Here is a 15,774-nt window from a genome sequence, read left to right on the forward strand (position 1 = left end):
TGTTGGTAATAACTGATCGTTATGTGGAGATGCTGAGAGTTTTGTTATTATATGATTTTTTTTATTCGTTTCTTATCCAAGTAGATCAACCTTTTTAAAATTAGAAACACTTTTAACTCGTTTATTTTATATGTTTATGTATTCTTAATAGTCATATAGTCAAAATAAATAGATAGATAGATAGATAGATAGATAGATAGATAGATAGATAGATAGATAGATAGATAGATAGACTTTATTGTCATTGCATAGTACAGGTACACAGCAACGAAAGTTTGGCATCTAACAGAAGTGCAAAGAGTAACAATTGTGCAAATAGACAAATGCAGATAAATATGTAAAATATGTAAAGTATGTAATATATATATATAAGTATATATGTAAACATATGTACAGCATGTAATATATATAACAACAGACACTGTTGTAAAGGAACAACAAGTAGAAGGTTATAAGGTATATATATATATATATATATATATATATATATATATATATATATATATATATATATATATATATATATATATATATATATATATATATGCAGATGTATGTGAGGCACAATATGTGTAGAGAATGAGGAGTATAAAAAATACAATATGTAATATGTACATTGTATGTATAATTGTACAGAAGTTATATACAGTATTTTCTATAGTGTTCTAATGGTGTAGTGTAGAGTTCAGTAGTGTGATGGTGGATGGAAAAAAGCTGTCCCTGAACTGGGACTGGTGCGTAAAATGTATTCAGACAATCGTATACTCATCAATCATTCAGTATCTGTATTTATTAGTATAGTTTTATATTTTTACATATTCTCCTCTCTCCAACACCTACAGTTAAAAATATTTTTATTGTAATTCTATTTTGGTCTAATATTAGTCTATTTTTATTTTATATATTATTATAATTATATTATTAAGGACAGTGGAAAAACGAATTTCTTATGTTTTACGCCAGTATACTTTTTTCTTGTTTATTTAATAATCCAGTTGACATGCAGGGAGGAGGTGGTCATCTGGGAAGCCTGTGAAACAGATATCATCCTTATTTCATAACAGCACTGCAGTGTATGATTAGCCCCTTCATAGCCTGCTCTATTTAAAGAACAATATGTACATTTTGTACAAAATTTACTCCAAATAAACGTTATGCTTCTCAAAATATACTTCTTTATTTTCAGTATGTATTAAAGTAGCTTGGAAAAAAGTTTTAGATCTTTTTTCAAGGCAGTTATTTCTACGCAGAACTTACAGTAGGTGTCTCGTTCCTCAGTACATAGTGTAGGAAACAAACTTGAAGATGAGCGTTTTGTCTCCATCGTGTGGTGAAAATACATTAGTACGTCATGATAGGACATGAAAACCATTAACCCCACAGTTTACATTTACTGCATTTGTCAGACGCCCCTCGTCTAGAACGTCTTACCTTTTATGTCTTATTTATACACCTGAGCAATTAAGGATTAAGGGCCTTAATACTGGTAGTCCAAGATTTACATTTAAATTTCTGGCATTTAACAGAAACCCTTATCCAGAGTGACTTACATTTTATTTATACAACTGAGCAATTGAGGGTTAAGGGCCTTGCTCAGGGGCCCAGCAGTGGCAGCTTGGTGGACCTGGGTTCCAAAACCATGACCTACCGGCCAGAAGTCCAACACCATAACCACTTGGCTACCACATCCCTATAATAATAATAATATTAATAATGTCTGTTTATTTTAGGGAAACCTGCACGCGCACGCAAAATGCACGCATCTCAACCACTAGGGTACCACATCTCCACAGAGCCTAATAAGCGTTCACCAACAGGATGCCTAACCAAAACCTGGGTGCAGTTCCTGATGCAGACTGAAATAAGAAGTTTGACATTTGTTGTCATACGTGCAACGCATGCCAATACAAGGCAATAAAAATCTACATCAAGTGCAAAAAGTGCAACAATGTTTAATCATTATACAGAGCTGCACATTGTTTCAGCTCTCTATCAGTTTAGTAGTAAACGGTACTCTTAAATATAATTCATTATATTAGCCAAATTGCACTGTAAATCCAGTACACCAAACTATTGAAATATGCACATTATTTGAAGGACGACAATGGTTTAGATAGACAGATCTTTCAATATTTAGATAGATAGATAGATAGATAAATAGATAAATGTATATCCGGGGTATGCACGACAAGAGAAACCCCGCCCACAATATATAACAGTGCGCTGTCCCTTTAAGACGACGTTCCTCATAGGTCGATCTGAGTAACGCGCATTTTGCGTGCGCGTGCAGGTTTCCCTATAATAAACAGTCATTATTAAAATTATTATTATTAACGCCAACGAAAGGTCAATCGCGAATATTCTTGTAGACAAGTGTGCTGTTTCTTAATACGATAGGCATTTGAACTTTCTAGACTACCGTTTAAAGAGATATAAAAGAGACAAAATGGCTGAGATGGCGATGGGCAAAGGGGTTTCTGCAGGAAAAATAGCCAGTAACGTGCAGAAAAAATTAACCAGGGCTCAAGAAAAGGTAAGGAACCTATTTACGCGTTTATCACTAAATTACAGGATGAATTCTTCATCTGTCTTTGTGTACACGTTAAAGGTTGAATGATCGATCCCGGGTATTTGGCTGCAGTCTCCTGATTATCCTGTTACATGGTGACTGAATTGTGTTTATCTCATTATTAATGTCGGTCCATTTGAAGGCTGTGCATTACGATCAGAAAAAAAAGTCTGTTTTCTCTTTTAGTGAAGGATAAAACAGAGGGAGATCTGTGTACCGAGGGCGCAGGCCTTACTAAAGCACATAAGATCCCATGGAGTCGAGGCTTTCCCTTTAACTGATACTGCAGTGAGCTGTGTTTAGCATCCTGCAAGCCAGCTGCCTCTGTTTGGGTATTCTGTATTTTTTCCCCGCAGATCAGCGGAAATGTGCAGTGTGGCAATATGTGGAAATGACAATCTACTTTCATTTGGACACTGCAGATTTTGGCATCATTTGCAGGGGTTCTGTAAAGGAGACATGCAGGGGTGATTCCCTGAGTAGGCAAGTGTCCCATTAGGACCCTATGAAACTAAAATGCGTTATCCTGTCAAAGGGATAAATTGTACTGACAGCCCTGGTCATACCTTAACAGTGTATTTACAGTGTATAAACATGGATACATGTCCTGCACTTGTCCTCACAATCTAATAAGCTGGTGGTGTTGCTGTTTCACAGCACAAGGCCCTTGAGCAAAACCATTAACCATATTTGCTTTAGTGGTAGTTGTTTCATGGCTGAACCTGGGCTCTGACCCCAGCTTCCCAATAATTTGGGATACATGAAAAGAGGATTTCACTGTAATGTATATGCAATAAGAAATGTGTCATTTTCTTGCTTATCAAGTCCCAAAAACATTCTTGACAGTGGACTGACTTTGTTATTCTGCCCCTGTGTGTGAGTATGGTGCCCTGTGATAGACTGGCATCCCATCTAGTATGTATTCCTGCCTCACAGCCAGTGACCTTGGGATAGAATCCAGATCCACTGTAATAAAACAGTTACTAAAGATGAACGAATAAAGGAATTTAAGTCTCTCACATAAACAGTGGCACAAGGACTGACGTTTGGAATTTTTTTCCATTTTATTTATTTATTTTTTAATTTTACAAAATGCAATAACCTTAATAGTATGATTAGTAATATTTGTTCTGTTCAAAACCACGTTTTGTCACTTAAATTAAGATAATGTACACTATAGATACAGTATATTAGTGTTGGGCTTCCTCTACTCAATCATGGATTATAATTATTTTTTATTTGTTTGCTCCTCTCATATTGAGTGTTGCCTGTAAGCAATAAAGCATTGTTATTTTTCAGGTTCTGCAGAAACTTGGCAAGGCAGATGAGACCAAAGACCTTGCATTTGAAGAAGGAGTGATTAACTTTAACAAACAGCTAGTGAGGACTCACTACACACAATCTAATTTCTTTTCACCTTGAAATGTGTTTTTTTCAGCATTGTATTTTGTCCTCCTTCTTTTGATTCTATTTGCTATTACATTCATGTCTACTTGATATCCTCTTGTAGGCTGAGGGCAGCAAACTGCAGAAAGATCTGCGAGCCTATTTGGGTGCTGTGAAAGGTACTTTCATTACTTTAAGGTCTCCTGTTTGTATTGTAGGTTATTATTCTTCATGTCAGTGTTTCCCATTGCCATTGATTTTCTCTTTGTTATTCAACAGCGATGCACGAGTCCTCCAAACGACTGCACGAGTGCCTAGTTGATATGTATGAACCAGAGTGGGATGGAAAAGATGAAATGGATTCTGTTGTAGAGGTTACTGCTTTCTCTACGTTTGTCATTATTGTTACTGTGAATGACTGTGTGGGGAAGACTCTGTTGTCCAACAGCATTTGTCTGTCTGTTATTTTTATAAAAAGATTTTTTTAATTTATGCTGTTTTTTTTTTTTTTTTATTAATTTAAGGTCTAGTTTGTTTGGTTGTGTTGTTTTTTTGCTTATGATAGTAATGCACTAGAAAAATACATTGGTTGCTATATTGCTGCTTTATGCTTTATTGTTTAGAATCCTGATGAATATTTGATATCTTGATTCCATCAACAGAAATGTAAGGTTTTTAGGCTTCATATCTTCTTGGTTCTGTATTACATTTAAACACTTCAGTAGGCTGCCATGAGGCTTTAGTAAAATCAACAGCGATCAATGCATACCATCTGTCTGGAGGAGAAACCTCATCTCCACAAACAGAGCTCCAGTGTTTGTGTGTTACATTTGTTTTTTAATCTTTTTCTTTTTAAATATACATTTACCTTACTTGAGCTTTGGGGTACTATGCTACTGAACCTATGTGGACTTAGTATTTTGAGTATAAATTACAGCGGTGCTATTTAAACAAAAATAAGTAACCTGTAGCACGTTTTAACTGCTTGGATTATTGCAGGATTCAGACCTCCTGTGGACAGATTTTCACCAAAAACTAGTGGATCATGCTTTAATCTCCATGGACACTTACTTGGGCCAATTTCCTGATATTAAGGTAGTGAAACTGATGCTGTAACTAATATCAGGCATTCAGAATGTTTGCTTTGGACTTCTTGCATACATACATAGCTGAATGAGCTCGTGTAATATAACTCCTTTTTAAGGCCCGAATAGCGAAGCGTGACAGAAAGCTGGTGGACTACGACAGCGCCCGTCACACATATGCCGCAGTAAACAAGGGCAAGAAGAAGGAAGGAGGGATTAAAATTTCTAAGGTAATTGTGGATAGATCTACTTTTTGACAGGTGTCTTGAACAAATACACTGCGTGGAAGAATGTTGCAAGAATCAGTTCTCATTTTTTCTTTTCTTTTTGTCTTGTTTTAATAAGCCTGCGACTTTGTTGGAGAGGGCCACTCCGGGATGGGCACAAGGAATTCTATCTGCTCATAATATCGCTCAGACCAACCTGACCAGGAGTCAGGTAATTACACAGATTAATTACACTTATTAGTTGATCAGTTGCTGTAGTTGTAGTAATGGCTGTAATGTACTTAGAAAGACTTTTGCAACTGAATCATCAAATCAGGGCTCTATCGGGGTCCCTACACATCTTTGTAAACATGGTCATATCATAGAAAGCCATGGAAAATAGACAATATTCTGCAGAAATAAGTGAGCTCTTATAAAAGTGTTACTTTGGACTAGTAAGCCATCACACATTTAAAGAGCTGATCAATCAGGCAGTGATGACCTATGCCCTCTGAGTGTCCATTTATTCATCTGCACGTTGTAATTTTGTTTATGTTCAAGCATCACACGTGGAGTGATGAGCATTACATTAATGCATGCAATCGAGTAAGGCTACCTGAAAATACATTCTTCTTTAATGTATTTGCAGTTGGAAATGTAAGTCACTGAGACACATTTGTGTCTTATTTTGTGTTTGCGTCGCTCTTTTCCTCAGTATGGTACTTTGTTCAGGTGTAACTGAGTCAAAGTCAAAATAAGTAGCATACTAGTATATAAAACATTTATTAATGTTATTGCATAATAAAGCACTGCATTTATATGATAGTAATTCTTTAATGATGATGATCTTTTTCCTCATAATTATTTGAATTAATTGTTTTAACTGATGTATCGGTGGTACAGGCAGAAGAAGAGTTAGAGAGGGCACAGAAGGTATTTGAAGATATCAACATCGATCTTCAGGAGGAGCTGCCATCACTTTGGAACAGGTAAGTGTTTAAATTCACTGTCTATACAATATGATGGTGTAAAGTAACAGTAACCATTGATTTTTAGCAATAACATTATGTCCCAGAAGGTTTCATTCCTCTTAGAATATTGAAGATGTGGCCCAAGTGGTTGTTGATTGGAAGATTGGGGTTCAAGCTCCAGCACTGCCAATGTGCCCTTAACCCTCACTGCCCCATGGGTGCTGTATCATGGCTGATCCTGTGCTTTGATCCTATATATACTGTGTGGTGATAATCTTATTTCTCTGTGTGTTGCTACTGGATGATTGAATTTCCTCCAGGACCAAATTGTATTTTTTATACATTAAATATATGCATTACCTTTTAGATAAGTAACATCTATAATGCAAAATTGTCACATCCATAACAGCATTTTTTTCTTAATGATTTAATAAGAATTTCTTTGTGTAAATTCTCTTTCATGTCATACATATAATGCTTTTTGCTTTTATTGGCCTTTAAAATTCAGACTTTATAGAAAATGTATAGTCTCTTTCATAGTTTTGTCTATTTAATGTCACAACATTAGTGACTACAGGAGTTTTATTTAAAGATTTTTCTGCATTGTCCTGAAGAGGATAAATGAGAACTTATCAAATCAAATCAAATCACATCAAATGTGTCACATCCACATACATACAGAGTACAACGTTCAGTGAAATGCTTTTTACGTCTGTCCGGTATTCAAGCATAAAAAGGAATGGAATTAAGGATAAAAATATAACCAAAAGGAGGTAGATAAATAAAAAGTATAAACTAAACTTTATAAAATATATGAAAAATATACATGGAAAATATGTATATACATAAATGCATATGGTGGATATTGGCAGTACAAATTAAAATGATTTCGTGATTGTCCTTAAAGTGTCTATGTGCAGTATAGTGTGTATAACGTGGCACTGTGGCATGCAAGTCCAGAGTTAAAGTGACAGTCCAGAGTTAAAGTGTCATAGTGCAAAAAAAGGTTGTGCAGAAAAAAGTGAAGATGGGGGAGAGGTCCAGTACTAGATCCCGAGTGCTCCGAATGGTCTTTGGGAAGTAGCTTGTACTCATTCTCTCTGAGTGGAAGCATTTCACTGAACGCAACAAAGAATAGAGTCCATTGTTGGGATGGCTGAGGTCCTTTACAATCTTCCTGGCCCTGGTCCGGCACCGCGTGCTGTAGATGTCCTGCAGGTCAGGGAGTTCGGTGTGGATGGTACGTTTAGCTGACCGCACCACCTTCTGGAGGGCTCGCCTGTCCTGCATGGTGCTGTTCCCAAACCAGGAAGTGATGTTACCCATCAGGACGCTCTCAATGGTGCAGGTGTAGAAAGTCTTTAGCACCTGAAAGGGTAGTTTGAAATCCCTTGAGCGTCTCAGATGGTACAGAAACTGCCGGGCCTTCTTCACCAGGGAGTTGATGTGACAGGACCAAGACAGGTCCTGTGTGATGTGAACACCTAGGTACCAGAAACTGTCCACTCTCTCCACTGGGGTCCCGTTGATGTTTAGAGGTTGGTATGACCGCTCCTGCTTTGTGCTGAAGTCCACTATCAACTCCTTAGTCTTGCTGGCACCATCTCTCCAGGGTTTAGTCTCCTGTGGGTAGGCCGTCTCGTCGTTGTTGGAGATCAGGCCCACCACAACGGTGTTGTCAGCAAACGATGATGGTGGTGGAGTTGGAAGTGGCCACATAGTCATATGTGTACAGTCAATACAGCAGGGGGCTCAAAAAACACACCCTGGGGAGCTCCAGTGCTGAGGGTGAGGGTGGATGAGGTGTGTTTGCCCACCCGTACGGCTTGTGTCTGTCTGTCAGGAAGTTGGAGATCCATTGACACAGTGGCAGTCTGAGTCCCAGGACCTCCAACTTAGAGGAGAGCGTGGAGGAAATTATGGTGTTGAATGCTGAACTGTGGTCCACAAACAGCATTTTTGCATTATTCCCTTTATTGCAGTCCAGGTGGAGTGTGGAGAAGATGAGCAAAGGCATCCGCAGTAGAGCGGTTCTGGCGGAACGCGAACTGTAGTGGATCCAGTGTGTCTGGTAGTGATGCAGTGATGGAGTCTCAGACCAGTCTTTCAAAGCACTTCATCACTACTGAGGTCAGGGTTATAGGCCAGTAATCGTTGAGGCTGGCAGGCTGGGGTTTCTTCGGGACAGGAACAATGGTGGACTGTTTGAAGCATGAGGGGACAACAGACTGTTCCAGTGAGAGGTTGAATATCTCAGTGAACACCGGTGCTAGCTGGTCAGCGAAGGCTTTCAGAACCCGACAAATTTATGCAAATTGACTCACTGATCCAAAGCTTGTCTCTGCTGTGAGGCATTTTGTTAGCCAGTGTGAGTGCAGATATCTCATCCATTATGCTGGAATTACTCTGATCATTTGAGAATAAAATAAATAGTCTAAATTAAACTAAACTAAACTAAATTTTTTTATTATTGCCCTATTAAAATTAGCTTCTTATTACAACTTGACATCCGGGTCGGCTGTTTGTTTGGCCAGCTGAGTCGATGTTTGTTATTCCAACCTCTGAACACTGATGGTATAATAGCTTGAAGCATTAATCTCACCATTGTGCCAACATCCTTTTCACCAGCTGCGATTCCAATGTAAATTCAGCTAGCTGTCACTATGTTTTAGCTGTTTGTTGAGGGGGGGTGGCTGCATCTGAGTACCTCTGAATTTAAAACCTAAATACAGCACTTTTAACATGCAGAAACAAGTTAACAAAATTTTAATATCTTTCCTGAGTTCATTTAGAGTTCAAGTTATTTATCTAATGTGTTAGATTATTCTAAAACCTTTTTTCCTGTTAATTTGTGGATCATTTAAGATGAGGCTTTGGCCCTCACACCATATCTGTTTTTTGAGCTCCCTATTTCAGATTTAATTCCCCTCCACTCTTCTTGGAAGGCTTTCAACTAGATTTTGGAGCTTGGCTGTTGGGATTTGTCATCATTCGAGTATTAAGAGTATTAGTGAGGTCGGGCACTGCAATGTTATGCAAGAAGGCCTGGAGCATTCCAGTTCATCCCAGAGGTGTTCAGTAGGATTGAGGTCATGTCACTCAAGTTCTTTGACATCAAACTTGATAAATCATGTCTTCCTGGAGCTTGCACTGTGTAAAAGGGGATTGCTTTGAAACTGTAATGCTGCAGAATACAAAGGAATCCTATACAATTGTTTGCTTCCAATTTTATGGTAACAGTTTGAGGAAGAACCACATATAGGAGTGAATGCCAGGCATCAACAATTTATTGGCCTTATAGTGCATATTGCTAATTTCCAGTGCTGCAATATTTTTGTTGAGCAGCATGTTTTATAATTATGTTTTACTGCATATTTAATGCTGAAGTGTTTCAGTGTTGTTGCAGTAAAGTTGGCCTGATCTGAGGTGTTTTTTTACTTTCCTTTAGTCGTGTTGGCTTCTATGTAAACACCTTCCAGAGCGTGTCTGGTCTCGAGGAAAAGTTTCACAGAGAAATTGGAAAGGTAACATCTATTGATAAACGAAGGTACAATGCATAGAAGTAGCTTATTGTTTTGTGTGAACTTATGTTGACTTTATTTCTCACAGCTGAGCCAAAATATGTATGATGGACTGGTGAAACTGGAGAATCAGGAATTGTCCAGGTCAGTCGCATATTTATTAATTGATTATTACAGTTAGATTATTGTCCAGATTAACTAGACATATTTACAGCCCCTTTAGTGTCAGAGTGATAGCAGCTCAGTGTCATAATCTGCTCATTGTGACTGCTCTGTAAAGAAACCTGAGAACTAATAAGTGAACAAATCAATGAACACCACCACCACTCTCACAGAAAAACAGGTAGCCGAGTGGAGAAGACCTCAACAATCAAAAGGAGGTAACAGTGGCAGTCCAGCAGTGTGTGTGTATGTGTATGTGTGTGGGTCTGTGTGTGTGTTCCAAGATGTGTGACTGTGTGTCTGTGTGTTATGTACCTTTGTACAGTATGTGTGTGTGTTTATTTTTTGTGTGTGCTGCTTTTTGCTGGCCACCTGTGTGAGATAAAAACCTGTTAGTCTCTATATCCTCAAAGTGTATGTTTGAAGAGATGTGTTTTCCTCTGTCAGTCCGCTCCGAGCATGTGAGGAATGTTTTTTATGAAAGAAGCTAGTGTATATCAGGCTCTTTGCATGAATAATATATAGTTTGACATCCAGATTAAGGATTAAGGGTAAGGCTTGCAGTACAGAGCTGTGAGGCTTGGACTGGCCTGTTACAAGCATGAGTGTATGACACACCACATGCTCAGTGGTGTCCTGTAGTTAAATTTAATGTGAAATTTCTTCCAGTGATGGAAATGAAGATACCAATCACACTCTGAGTCCAGCAGTGCCAGCTATCCCCAAGTCTCCATCTAAGGTACACACAATGTTGCACTGTTGAAAAAGAGACCTTTACTAGCACCTCTGTTTTTTAAGTGTTGTTGAAGTCATAAGGTTGGAGATTTTTTTTTACCCAAGGCTTTTGTTCAAATTAAATTAGAATTGACTGCAAATACTGCAGCTGTTCAATATTTTATATTTGTTACACACTCCCACAAACAGTTTTAGCTGACCTTGATAACATCAACAAAAAAAGACAATGTTGAAACTAGAATGAATTTTCTGGTTATTTATAATCACACTATCCATTCTCACCCAGATGAGGATAAATTTACCTTTTCAGTCTGGTTCCTCTGTAGGTTTCTTCTTCATGTCATCTCAGGGAGTTTTTCCTTGCCACTGTTGCCACTAGATTGCTCATTAGAGATAAAATGCCAGATTTTAAGTTTATAATTTATTCATCTTAATTTATATATTTCTGTAAAGTTGAAGTGTGACAATGTATATTGTTAAAAGAGCTTTACAAATAAAACTGAATTGAATTAAAATACATAGTATAGCTTCTGTGTGTGTATGTTCAGTCATGAACCATGTACATTATATTACAGTATGTACAGTTATGAACCCTGTACAGTATATTACAGTATGTACAGGCATGAGCCCTGAAAAGTTTATTCGCACCTTTGTGGTTAATTGCTTTGTAAGAACACAACACATATGTTTCTCATGTGCTGCTAATGTTTGTGTTTGTTTGTGTGTAACCAGCTGAAACCTGCTGTTCCTCCACCACCTAAAGTCACTCCATCCAAAGATCTGAAGCAGGATAACATTATTAATCTGTTTGATGATGCTTCTGCTGTTGGCATTAGTGTTACGTCTCCGACACAAGTCAGTATTACATTTTATACCCATGCTGTTTCCGTACATGCTTGTTACGTACTTTCTAGAATTTCCCAGTACATTTAAAAGCATGAAGAGGTAATGAGGGTTTTTTCCTTATCTGATAGTATGATGCACCAGTTTCTAGTAATCTTTTAGACATGGACTTGGACTCCCTGCAGGCAGCTACCACACCTGTACCCTCTGCTTCAGCACAGGTCCGTCTCACTGTGTGATGCAAAAAAGATCACAATACAAATTAATAACAACAAAATTAAGAATGTTTTCATTTCTTTAAAAACAATTCAGCATTTTTTTTTTTTTTTTTTGCCTTTCTTATTTTTCCCCCTCTGAAGAACTGGGATTCATGGGAGGTGAGTGCATTTAAGTTCAGTCTTCTTTAACCATCTTCGAGGGTTGTCTTCCTTTTTCTTTTAAATTAACGTACACTTATGCATTACTGTATACGTGTAAATGTCTCTATTGTTCTGTTTGTCTGTCTTCAGTATCTATTCTTCAAGTCTCTTCAATATTTCTCCCCAAAAGAGCACTATACTGTCGACCGAGACCAATTCTTTCTTTGTAAATCTGCAGTTGTAGCAATGATCACATCTTTCACACTTCTTCTTCACTGTTCCATGTGAATGATCCCTGGCCATGGTTCCACCTGGCTGCCATATGCCCCCATCCACTGCCCTCTTCCACCTTCCCTCACCCTTGTCCCACCCACCTGCAGCAAACTGAAAGCCACACTGAAGCAGCTCAGTCATGGGATGATGATGGTAGTCAGCCTGTGCTTACTGCCCCGCCTGTTTATACTACCTGGGATGATGAAGGCAGCCAACCAGTACATGATCCAGCTACAGAGCCCACTTGGGATGATGATGTGTCCCAGCCGGTGAAGGCTGAGGGTTGGCAGAGTGATGGGGCTCAGGTATTATTCTAGATGAGGATGTGCCCATGCCTTCACTGGCTGATGAAAAGCCAGACTGAAGGCATGCTGCAGCGGGCACCACCAGTTAGGCATGATGTCACTTGGCATGGCAATTGGGGGCATGGTGGTAGTAGCAGTAGCAGTTGTAGTGTAAAGGTTGTACTAGGTGGTATATGTTTCAGTACAGAGATTTACCTTGCTGTTGTTTTGTTCTATGTTTGTCCTTCTCTTTTATCTGTCTCTCCTCTCTGTCCATTTCTTGTCTTTTCTTTTGCTCTCTGTTGTTTGCAGGCACCGGAAACTACAGTTAACACAGAACAGCCCGCATCGGTGAGTGTCCTCAAAACCATATTTGATTAAATGACACTGTGATTGTATCTTCATTTGTATGTACTTCAATTGTATCTTCATTTGTTGTGTATTTCTAGACAGCAGTAACGACTACCGAGAGCACAGAAATGCCACTAAACTTCCTGTACAAAGTAAGTTTAAATTTCAGATCTTACAATCTTGCATTCCTATATAGATTTGCTGTTTGGATCCCCAGACTGTTTGATTTAAAAAAAAAACTCTATTTATTCATTGCAGGTACAAGCGATGCATGATTATGCTGCCAATGACTCAGATGAGCTGGAGATGAAGGCAGGAGATGTGGTGCTTGTGGTGAAGTATGATAACCCAGATGAACAGGTCAGTACTCCTGCTTTATCTCCATTTTATGTATAATGAATGCCTGTAATGCTGTGTATCTTTTTATGTGCTTGTTGAATAATTACACCATTCTGCAGTTAAATGTGCCTTGTGTCTATCAGATTACATCTGAATATTTTTAAAAGCAAATGATTTGTGTCCATTTGTGTTTGTGTGTGTGTGTCGGTTTGTGTGTATGCGTGTATATTTGTTTGTCTGTATGTGTCTGTGTGTTCATGTGTGTATTGCTGCAGGATGATGGTTGGCTGATGGGAATAAAAGAGTCTGACTGGATTCAGATGAAGGATCAGGGCAAAACAGGAGTGTTTCCTGAGAACTTCACACGGAAAATTTGAAAGCCAGGATATGACTTTTTGCCATTTGCTCTTCTTTTCCTGATTCCTTTTTTCCATCGTCACCTTCTCTGGCTGCTCATGGAGAAGAGAGGTATGCGAATTATTATTGCGGCAACACAGGCAGCCCACATCATCACACGGGACTCATGTATATAGTATTCTGATTCTGACACACAGGGGTTATTAGACTTTGTCAGTATATTGAGTATTTGGTCTGTATTTAATTCATTGAAGGCTCTCTGAAATGTGTTGAAATATTGTACACAGCTTATGTTATATGTCCCAGTCAGAATATTACACATATCCATCTAATCTTTCAAGTCATTTCTTATCTGACAAGTCAGTACACAACAGGAAGATGAATATATGAAGCCAGTAAATAATATCTATGAGTAATATTTTATATAATACAGATGAGAAAGTCTACATGATATTCCTTGAGTAGATATAATCACATCACATCTGAGAAGCAGGATGACTTTAGCATTATTTTAGGACATTTTAGCATTATATTTGGTACAGATTCTAACTAGAAGACCTCAAAGTACTCCAAATTTATTGTCATGTTATAAAAAGCTCCTAATATATGCAGCTAACCACTGACATATGCAGCTAATTTAGACAGTAAGAAGCAGATATTCTCCTCAGGATACTGTGCCTAGTCTGGCCCTCAGACATTCTTAGGCAATGTTGCTTCATTTCTTCATTTCTTTAGCAAATTGTTTTAAAAATGTATATGTAGTAATTCACTAGATGCCAGTGACCCCTTTTCTTGAGATATGTGATTATGCAATAACCTATTGACTAAACTTACTTCTTCTGCCACAAGATTTATTGAGATATTCACATTTGTTGTGTCTGAAAGTTTCTGCTGTGATTTGTATTTAATTAATTCTATGGTGCATCATTCAACCAGAAATATGCATTATAATTGTTCAACCCTCTTTCTCACTGTTTATAGTTTTATTTTTATACATTGCGAATAAAATTAGAGTAAAAAAGATCCTGGTGAATGTGTAAAGTGCCATGGACTGGACTCTTAGAGTGGAGTGGATTGCTTAGTAATCCACAGGCCTCTCTGTTTTGTTGTGTTTGAGTTCTTTCTGGATGCACATCCTGTGTGTGTTAGTTCACTTGGAACTGTAACTTCCCTTGTGTGTCACTGTATATCTGATGTAAACTTTAACCTCGTCACGATTTGCACAGAGGAAGAGATAATCTAGTGCAGTGTGTTCTGAGAGAAAGTGTTGTTTTTCTTGCTTCTTATTGATCTTTCTTCATTAAGACACTTCTAATGAACAAGCATGAAAGAACTTCATCCAATCAAGTGTTGGTGTGTAGTCTATAATTTTTTTGTAATGCTTTAGTAAAAATGAAATTACATCTCACTGAAGGAGGATAAGTGAATTACTGAAGCACTTGATGAAGTTCTAGTTGATAGGATTTGATTAGATTTCATTAGAGAAAACACTTAGGGGTAGAAAACACCCTTATTCCTCATGTACTTCATTATAAGAGTGTATGTGCTTCGATTCTTGTGCCAGTGCATTTGTAAATGTGTAAACAGTGACATTTTGTTGTGCTTCACTGATGACATAATATTCTACAGTACACATATCTACAGTATACACGTGACCATTGTGTGAATGAGATCTAAGCATGCTTAACTCCATGTTCAGTGTGTAGACATATTCATGTTCTCTTGTTGAGGTGGGTTTCTTGTCCAGGTCCTCTTTCTGCCTCTAAGCCATGAATATTCTTCTTCTAAATCTGTGTAGCACACTGTCAAGTCAGCTCTAATAAATGTTGATTTAATCCTACTAGCATATGTCCTTTTCATTGTTTTTCACTGGATATGCTTTAATGTTATTTCTGAATAAATGAAAATACTAGCAGTGATGTAGACAATGCATTGTTGTTTAAATATCTGTGAACAAATGTTGATTTAGTACTACTTGTCTAGCATTTTACAGTCTTTAAAGCCAGTGTATGCATCAATCACTCTGCACAGTCATGCAGAAACTATAATAAAAGGTGCCCTAGGGCTGCAGTATCATGGCCTTCCTGCCCTTGAAATAGAGCAAAGACAATTTAGTGTGATTAAAAAAAATAAAAAAATACATTTCCATATTTTAAGATGTTTTATTATTTTTCAAGCTAAATTAATAGAGGTTTTTATGTAATAATACATTAACATGACAAATCAAGAAAACATGACATTGATTACAAAGCAGTAAAACACTAACTACAGCAAAACAAACAAAAAAACACTCACAGTGCTAAAAGCTACCATACTTATGCAATAGAGTTCAG

General features: G+C 37.7%; 1 protein-coding gene across 2 annotated transcripts; it reads left to right on the forward strand.

Moving 5' to 3' along the window:
- Window positions 1-2,262: 2,262 nt before the first annotated feature.
- On the forward strand, window positions 2,263-15,276 carry LOC132850311 (myc box-dependent-interacting protein 1). Of its 2 annotated transcripts, XM_060876768.1 has the most exons (20): window positions 2,263-2,533; window positions 3,869-3,949; window positions 4,080-4,134; window positions 4,235-4,329; window positions 4,955-5,050; window positions 5,160-5,270; window positions 5,386-5,478; window positions 6,150-6,235; window positions 9,666-9,741; window positions 9,827-9,882; window positions 10,074-10,118; window positions 10,570-10,639; window positions 11,368-11,490; window positions 11,610-11,699; window positions 11,838-11,855; window positions 12,218-12,415; window positions 12,707-12,745; window positions 12,844-12,897; window positions 13,004-13,105; window positions 13,360-15,276. In XM_060876768.1, exons 1-20 carry the CDS (start codon window positions 2,447-2,449, stop codon window positions 13,459-13,461), a joined length of 1,677 nt encoding a protein of 558 aa, XP_060732751.1. In that variant the 5' UTR covers window positions 2,263-2,446; the 3' UTR covers window positions 13,462-15,276. The 2 variants fall into 2 exon arrangements, with proteins under 2 accessions (XP_060732751.1, XP_060732752.1); XM_060876769.1 differs by lacking the exon at window positions 10,074-10,118.
- Window positions 15,277-15,774: the final 498 nt, after the last annotated feature.

This window comes from Tachysurus vachellii, chromosome 8 (assembly GCF_030014155.1).
Source record: "Tachysurus vachellii isolate PV-2020 chromosome 8, HZAU_Pvac_v1, whole genome shotgun sequence".
In the NCBI taxonomy this organism is placed as follows: Eukaryota; Metazoa; Chordata; class Actinopteri; order Siluriformes; family Bagridae; genus Tachysurus; species Tachysurus vachellii.

What these genes read in the sequence shown, in the direction of transcription:
- LOC132850311 (XM_060876768.1), top strand. Translation starts at nt 2,447, where the DNA reads ATGGCTGAGATGGCGATGGGCAAAGGGGTTTCTGCAGGAAAAATAGCC. An exon ending in GTGTTACGTCTCCGACACAA is followed by an intron (nt 11,491 to 11,609) that starts GTCAGTATTACA and finishes CTTATCTGATAG; the next exon opens with TATGATGCACCAGTTTCTAG. An exon ending in ACACAGAACAGCCCGCATCG is followed by an intron (nt 12,746 to 12,843) that starts GTGAGTGTCCTC and finishes GTGTATTTCTAG; the next exon opens with ACAGCAGTAACGACTACCGA.